Consider the following 7,844-nt stretch of genomic DNA (forward strand, 5'->3'; position numbering starts at 1 on the left):
AACTGACCAGATGGAGAGGTGTGCCCCAGCCTTGGCAATATTTCCACCCCCACCCCCAAAACGAGCACACACCACAGAAGCCAGCTCAGCTGTGAACTATTGGATTTGAGACAGGAATAGAACAAATCGGGGGGCTAGAGAATAAGCGGGGGGCGGGGGGGCGGAGAGTGATTTAAATAGGGGAGGACGGGAGGGTCAGTGATGGGGGAGGGAGGCAGTTATTTACAAGAAGGCTCGGGGGGCCAGAGGCTCATCTTGGAATATTTTATAACAATATAAATAAGATTCTGGTTTGCTTTTCCTTTTCGTCTCGTAAAGGAGAGAGAAGTGCAGAGTTCGATTCTGTACAAGGGGGCAGCGGCAGAAGGCCGGCCGGGCGGGTCACTGGGCGTCCACCCGGAAGGACAGCAGCTTCTCGGAATGCATGTTGTTCAGGGTCCGCAGGTCCGGCAGCTTGAGCAGCAGCTTGGTGAAGCGGGAAGTCTCCGAGGGCCGGTTCTTCAGCACCAGAGCCCGAAGAGCCCGCAGCAGCGTCTCCTGGAGCTGCTCCACCGAAGCGGAATTCTCCATGCCCGAGCGGTCTGTGGGGAAGACGACAGCAGTGAGGCAGGCTCCCCGAGCTCCTCTGAGGAGGAACCGGAGGAGGTCTGCGAGGAGGAGGAGGAGAAGAAGGAGGAGGACCCGGCCACCGGTGCAGCCTCTCCCTGAAGCCCCTCGGAGGGCCCACGGGGGAAGGAGGAGGAGAGGAGCGCAACTCCTTCTCCCAGGCCTCTGCCCCGAGAGCAGGAGGCAGCTGAGAGCTGGGAGCATGGGCTCAGCAGGGCTGGTCACCTCCCATCCCACAAGGCCACTCTCCTTCCCTGAACAGGCCAAACGTGTCCAGGCTCCCTTGCTTTTTGCTCTGTAGTTCCCTCTGCCTGGGATGCCCTTCCCCCTCTCTGCCTGGCAATACCTTACTTGTCCTTTGAGGCCCCACTCAAGTGTCACCTCCTTCCCCAGCTCCCCCAGGCAGAAATAGTTGTCTGTGCTTCCAAAGCCCTTGGTTCATGCTTCTACTGTGACACTTATCTCACTGTTTTATAATTAGTCGGGCATGAGTCTGTCTCCCCAGCTAGACTGTGTCTGAATCATGTCTGTATCCCCAGTGCCCGGTGCAGGGCCTGGCATAGAGTAGGTACTCCATAAAAGGTGTGTTGAATCGAACTGCGTCCGCCTCCTCCCCCCCACCCCCCTCCAGGGTCAGGCTCAGGAGAGAGCTTGACCTACCTGCAGAGACAAGCACCACCGCGGTGAAGAGGCCCAGCTCCTCCTCGGTAAGCGCCAGGGAGTTGAGCTTCTCACTAAAGTCAAACATGGCATTGAGCAGGTCCCCCATGCCCATGGCTCCAAGTTCCTGCAGACTGTAAGTGGTGCGGCTCAGGAACATCACTGTCTGGTCCTTCACGTTGAACAGCGATGCAAAGCGCACCATCAGCACCTAAGGGAGAGGGGACAGGGACAATCACCCTGGTGGGGTGGGAGGAGCATTTGCCAAATTGCCCCTAAAGTTTTCCAAAGGGTTTACTGGCAGCACTGCCTTAGGTTTCTCGGGAAAGAGTGGGGGTGGGTTCTGAATGGGCAGTGGGGTGGGGGTGGGGGAGAGATGGAAGGATGGGGAACATCACCCTGGCTTTAGAATCCAGCAGGGCTGAATCTGAGTCTTAACTTTGTCACTACCCGTGACCTGGGACAAGGTCGCAAAAGTTCACCAAAATTAATTTGAGTCTATCTAGAATGGGGGTAGCAATGTGCCCTAAGGTGTGATTTCCAGGTAATGGGATGTGTTGAGACCCCAGCTGAGATTACAGAAGTCCCAGCCAACCTGACGCAGGAAGGGGAGGGATTCTGCCCCTTCCTTCAGCAGTCAGAGGCTGCCAGGACAAAGATACTGGGGTTCCAAAGCCTTTCAGAGTCCCTCCCTATCCTAGATACCAAGTCTTTCTGTGGGATCCTTCCCGAGGTCAAGACCAGGGAGCACAAAGGGTCACTCACCTCAAAGGTTCCCGCCTTAAGCAAGGTGACCTGGTCGTGCTGAGAAAGATCACGGAAGCCGGGGATGTGCTTGGCAAACTCTACCACCTCCCGCACAGCAGGTGTGAAGCTCATGGAGAAATCCTCCCAGATCTCTTGCACGGTTCTCCCACTGCGTCCGTGGGGGTACATGTTCATGGGACATGCCTGGAGGGGGAAGGGATTTGGGGAGGGGAATATCAACCAGACTGGCTCAGGTGGGTTCCCCCAGCAGGGCTGGACCCCAGCTTCTGCCCAGGTTAGAGGCTGTGGCCCTAGAGGATTGGTCTTTTAGGTAAAGGAGCAATCAGGTGCCAGGTGGAGATTAGGGATTTGCAGGCACAGCCCTTACTGCAGGGCTGAGCATCCTCCCCCCTGGGAAGAGGATATCGCTGCATTAGCTTCCAGGCACACCCAGCTGCCCTATACTAAATCCAGTCTCCCAGGCCCCCTGCCCACCTCACCCCCAGTGCCCTCACCAGCAGAACATTCTTGGAGTTGCCCTGCCGTGGACTGTTGGCAGGTGCTTCGCCTTCTGGGGCTGGGTACACATGGGTGGGGCATAGACGGTGCCCGTTGCTGTTGGGCTGCTGGCAGCTGTGGTGGGCAGGGCCAGGGGGCCAGGCGGGAAGGTAAGAGGAGGAAGCCTGGCGTAAACCATTCAGGGCCTCATTATGACGCTGGGCAGCCATAACGTTGTCATTGGGGACAGGCGGGCAGCCCTGACTTTCCCAGCAATGAGGAGTGGTGGCTGGAGGGCTGCCCGATGCATGGTTGGCATTGAAGTTGCCAGGTGAGGTGCCCAGCTTGTCATGGGCATAGGTGAAGATTTCTCGGTGGGCCCGGGCCACCTGGGATATCACATCCTCCACTGTGGGCTCAGGACTTGGGGATCGGGGAGGTGTCAGCTGTTGTGGGAATTGGGAGAAGCCCACCAGGGGTGAGGGGGCCGGAGCGGGAGGTGGTGAGGGGCCCATGGGGCCTGGAGTCGGATGCTGGGCGGGTGAGGTCTCCAACGGGCACTGGCTGCTCAACTGGTTGTTGGCCAGGTTCATGGCGCTCTGCATCTCGGCGAGCATCCGCTGCTTCTCTCGTTTGGGGATGCGCCCAAAACGCACAGCTGTGACAGGATGAGAGCAGCGTCAGGAAGTTCTCCTACACACTCACACGCTTCTCTTCCTTCCTTCCTCTTGAAAGGGCAAGGCCCTGAACATCAAAACTAAAACCAAGGCCACGCCCCTTGAGGGAGTTTTCCAAGTAGGGATTGCCCTACGAGGGGACCAGAGGAGCGAATAGTAAAGAAGTGTGTTTATCCAAAAAGATGAAAGATGGGCATCCCCTACACAGAGGAGACTCACAGTCTGACGTGTCTCCGTTGGGACTTTTTTAAGGGAGGGATTAACTCAAACTTTGGGTGGAAGGAAGTGGGGGGGAAGTTGTGGGGATGCTTTGTGGGGCAACAGTGCCGCCTTACCATCTCGAGACATGCCCACGGAGAGACACTTCTTGAAGCGACACTGCTGGCAGCGGTTGCGATTGATGCGGACGATGGAGCAGTTTTCATTTTTCAGACACCTTTTGTACTGGATGTTCTGCTGGATACTCCGACGGAAAAAGCCCTGGAAGGACGGGGGCAGCTAGTGAGCATCTCCATCCAGGCCAGGCCTATGTGTCCGGGGGAATGAGGTCATACCTCTCTGCCCTTACCCCCAACCTGCCTCACCTTGCAGCCCTCACAGGCATGCACGCCATAGTGGAAGCCCGAGGCAACGTCCCCACACACTTTACACAGTAGCACCATGCCATTCAGCTCTGTGGGAAGAGAGGGGCAGCAGGTGAGCAGGAGGGCTGTCTGGCCAGAGATGTGGAGGTATTCTGGGCTGGAAATTCTAGGGGAAAAGCTGACGAGCTCCTCCAGTATCCAGACTGGGCTGGACAGCGGTTGGTGCAACTCTAGGAGAAATCCCTGAGGCCAGGGTAGGCCCTGGGAATAACCATGTCATCTGAACACCAAGTCCCAACCTAGTCCTGGCCGACTTCCCCCAAATCAGCTGGAAATTTACGCACTGGTGATGTTGCTGGTGCTCTTGCTGGGGGACACTCGGCTGCTATCTTCCAGGGCCACTTGTAGACCCCCTGAGGGGCTCCCATTATAGAAGGAGGAGGAGGAGGAGGAGGAAGATGAAGAAGGGGAGCCATCATCACTCAAGTTGGGTGGAATGCTCCCAAAGGAGCGAGCTGGGTCCTGAGTGAGGGATCCAGTGGGTGACGGTGGGAAGTAGGCAGGGCAGCCTTGACTCAGGGACTGGAAGCTGCCATTTGAGCTGTCACTGTAGAGAGACTCAGGGCTGGTACGGCTTGGGGAAGAGCCGCTGGAGCCAATGTAGGTGATGACACCACCTGGCAGGAGAACACAAGGGAAGGGGGTGTCAGCACCATGTATCTTTGGTCCTAGGGCACCACTCCTGCTCATCCCTCATCTACCTCCCACCGTTGCATGCTCGGAAGTTAACTGTGGAACCCTTAATCTTGGAGTCCCAGGAAGAACCACAATAAGCAACTCCCCAATGCAAACCAGATATGACATGGCCAACCGACACCCCAAGGCTCTTTGCAGGGTACATTCAACTTCTGCCTTGGGTGTGAGGTGCCTCCCTAAAGGCATGACCTCTGCAGGCATCTCATATATGTACCCCGCTACCCCAGAAGCCTTCCTTGGGAATACGGACTGAAGCCAGCTAATGACTTCATCGTTAGTGGCAGATGTGAGGATGGGATGAGCAGCTGAGACCCATTCAGAATGCCCAGTTTCACCCTCCAAAAAAAAAGCTGCCAATTTTAACACCAAGACCACTCCAGGGATGAGACTATTTGGGGCAAGCTAGCCAACAGTGAGGAGAGTAAGGGTCTTACAAGAGTAAGACAGTGACATTCCCCCCAAACTGGAAGACGTTTCTCCAAAGGTACTGAAACTACCCAGGCTGGTTCCCCTGGCCTCCAAAAGCAAGAGTCAGAGTGGACTCTCCCTCCGCGTCCAGGGAAGACTTAGCAATGCCCATTGCAGGTGGTGGACACGAAAAACAAATTGTCCAGCCTAGGGCTTAGGAATTCCCCTTTTAGATCTCTCAGCCAGGTGACAACGACCTTGGCTCTCAGCCATTCAAGGGACTTCGACCCTCTGGTTACATTGTCAACCAGGTGTTTGTGCTCCCGTGGCATTAGCAGGAGAAAAGGTGACCTGCCTGCCACACCTTTGCCAAGCACCTAGCTTGGCCTGCCACGGGTGGGGTGGGAAAAGGGAGGATCCTAGGACACGTGTGAGCCAACACAAGCCATGTCACCGTGTATCCAGAGGCACATGTCTTGCTCACCCACTGACACACACTGAGCTGGGCAGGGCAACCCTAAAATAGCTCAAGGTTGGTCAGGGTGAACCCAGCTCCCAATAAAATAGTTGCACAACAGGTCAGCTCCTACAGTTTCAGAGCTGGGTGGGGGGTGGGGGGAGGATGGGATGGGATATCATTTGGTGGTAAATGAACTTGACCTAGTTCACCCATCCCCTAAAAGGGAGTAAGACTTTCATCCAAAGATGGTTCTAACCTGGAAGTGAGGGGGATGCTCAAAAGAGTCTAGTTCTAGATCCAGATCTATCAGAACCAAATTGATCTGTGACCTAGAGGAAGTTACCTTCCCTCTCTCTCTGGGTCTCAGTTTTCTGTGACCAAAAAAAAAAAAAAAGACTTTCAGTAATGATTCTGGGATGTAGCTGTAGCTGTTCTGGGGAAGTCCTTTCTGACAGACTGCTGCTGGTTTGGTGGGGGTGGGGAGTTAAGACACTGTTTGCAGGAGTAAGAGATGCTCCAGGAACAGAAAGAATTTGGAATGTGGCGAAACTGAGTCTAAAGGCAGTAAAATGAGGTAGGTGCAAACACAATAAAAAGAAAAGGAACGAGGAGACAAGAGTGGCCAAATGTGAGGTACCATTGAGGAGTGTAAACACGAGGCCATGAGAGGTCAGGGATAGCTCCAGCTTACTCTGCTTCAGGGATGGGGAGAAGGTTCCCCACCCCCCTCCCGTCCCAGGCAGGCGAACAGGAAAAAGAGGCAGGCGGGGGCGGTGAGTCAGCCCAGCTTCACCCAGATCTCGGCGGGGCGGGGCGGGAGCCGGGCCCTCAGCCGGCCTCACGTCCTCACTCCACGTGTGCCTCCTGCACGTGGCTCCCCAACGAGGAACCCCGGAACCCGAGGCCCCGCCCCTCCCCGTCCCGTCAATCAGGAGCATCAGCCCCGCCCCCGTCCCGCCCCTCCTGGGCTTCCAAGTCCCGGGCTGGGCCCCAAACGCCAGCCGGGCCAGGGCAACTGAGGGGAGGAGAGAAGGGAACACGCGTTGCCGGGGCGACCGGGGGGGGGGGCGGAGCTCATTATGTAACGGGGCCGGGAGACAACGACCAATGGGGTGGCGGCCACGGCTTCTGCTGAATGAAAACAAACGCAGCACGTGGGCCCGGCTCCGCAGCCATGTGAGCCCTCCGGGCCTCCCGGGCGCTGTGGGTGTCCTCCCTGGGGCCGAGCACCACTCTGCTGGCTCCTCAAGTGCCGCTCCCTACTGTCACTGAGGATTCCCCAGTGAGATCCGACCCATTCCCCCAGCCCCTCCTGCCTGGAGCCCCTATCGCCCCACTGCTTTTCAGGTTCCCTTGAGCTTGCAGGAAATAGGGGAAGAGAAAGAGAGGAAGGAAAGGATCATCTTTCCGAAAGGGTCAGCCATGCTACAGCTGCAGGGCAGGGGGGAGGGGGGAAAAGGGGCGTTTGGGGCACTGCTCCAAAGCTCCCAGTCCCTCTAAACTGTGCATCTTATCACATATACCCGCTCTCCATCTCCTCCTGCCCGGGATCCGAGTCCATCAGGCTAAAAGGAGCTTTGGGACTCTGAGAGGTGGTGGTGGGGCGCCTCTGGGCACATTCCCAGGACGAATAACTCGCTCTGGAAATCCCAGCCTATGGTACCCGTTATGCTAGCAAATCCCCAGACCGAGGGAGTCCCCAGCCCCTTAAAAAGTTCCTCTTGTTCTAAGGCATACATGGAAGCGAAGAGACAGTACCAAAGGATGATGATAGTAAAGAATCTCAGTACCTGTGTTATTGTTGGAGTCCAGGGTCGTCATGTCTTCACCGGCTGAGAGCGGTCATTCAAACTGGACCTTGACACAGACTGGAGGTTGCAATTGCTGCTGTCGCCCCCTGGACACTGACTGAGAGCGGAGAGTGGATCCCACGGATCACAAACAAGATCCGAGGCACCCTGCAGCAAGGTCTCGGGGTTGCCTGACTGCAGCCCTGCAAAAGGGTAGGACGCAGAGGCAACAGAGGTCTGCTTTGCATGGGAAGAGCAGAGTGTGGGGGAGGGGAAATCAGCCTGCTGTAGTTCTTCTAGCTGGAAGGTAGCAAGGAGGGTCGGGTCTCTGCAGTGCACGGGGTGCCACTGCCTGACGGCTCCACAGCGCTGCAGGGTAGTGAATCTGGAGCTCCCGGTGCAAAAGTCCCAGAGGGAGAGAGGTTGCAGTCAGGAAGTAAGTAGGTGATGGGGAGAAACGGGGCACCCAGGCGCAAAGAAGCGAGACGTGTGCCCTGCTACGTTCCCTCGGCAGCAATATTTCACTCTGCCAATCTCAGCCGCCTTTTGCCCCAGCCTTTTTCCCCGGGACAGAGGGCTCTGCGCAGGCGCCAGCAACCCAGGGTTCCCGGGCCGCACGCGGCACTGGAGCAGGTACCATGTGATCCCAGGGAGCGCC

The 7,844-nt window shown here is 56.8% G+C and overlaps 1 protein-coding gene across 2 annotated transcripts; it reads right to left on the reverse strand.

The window, feature by feature from the left end:
• Positions 1-85: 85 nt before the first annotated feature.
• NR1D1 (nuclear receptor subfamily 1 group D member 1) lies at positions 86-7,844 on the reverse strand. Of its 2 annotated transcripts, none has more exons than XM_003996795.6 (8): positions 7,187-7,844; positions 4,117-4,449; positions 3,773-3,861; positions 3,524-3,668; positions 2,529-3,169; positions 2,032-2,217; positions 1,267-1,477; positions 86-581 (listed from the first exon to the last, which is right to left on the reverse strand). In XM_003996795.6, exons 1-8 carry the CDS (start codon positions 7,215-7,217, stop codon positions 382-384), a joined length of 1,836 nt encoding a protein of 611 aa, XP_003996844.1. In that variant the 5' UTR covers positions 7,218-7,844; the 3' UTR covers positions 86-381. The 2 variants fall into 2 exon arrangements, with proteins under 2 accessions (XP_003996844.1, XP_044901126.1); XM_045045191.1 differs by lacking the exon at positions 7,187-7,844 and adding an exon at positions 6,034-6,349.

This window comes from Felis catus, chromosome E1, assembly GCF_018350175.1.
Source record: "Felis catus isolate Fca126 chromosome E1, F.catus_Fca126_mat1.0, whole genome shotgun sequence".
Taxonomy (NCBI): Eukaryota; Metazoa; Chordata; class Mammalia; order Carnivora; family Felidae; genus Felis; species Felis catus.

Excerpts from the sequence above, each read along its gene's own strand:
- NR1D1 (XM_045045191.1), bottom strand. The coding sequence starts at position 6,334 with ATGCTCCTGATTGACGGGACGGGGAGGGGCGGGGCCTCGGGTTCCGGG. Across the intron at positions 3,862-4,116 it reads GAGCACCAGCAACATCACCA|AGCTGAATGGCATGGTGCTA; the intron begins GTGCGTAAATTT and ends CTCTTCCCACAG. Across the intron at positions 1,478-2,031 it reads TTAAGGCGGGAACCTTTGAG|GTGCTGATGGTGCGCTTTGC; the intron begins GTGAGTGACCCT and ends CCTCTCCCTTAG.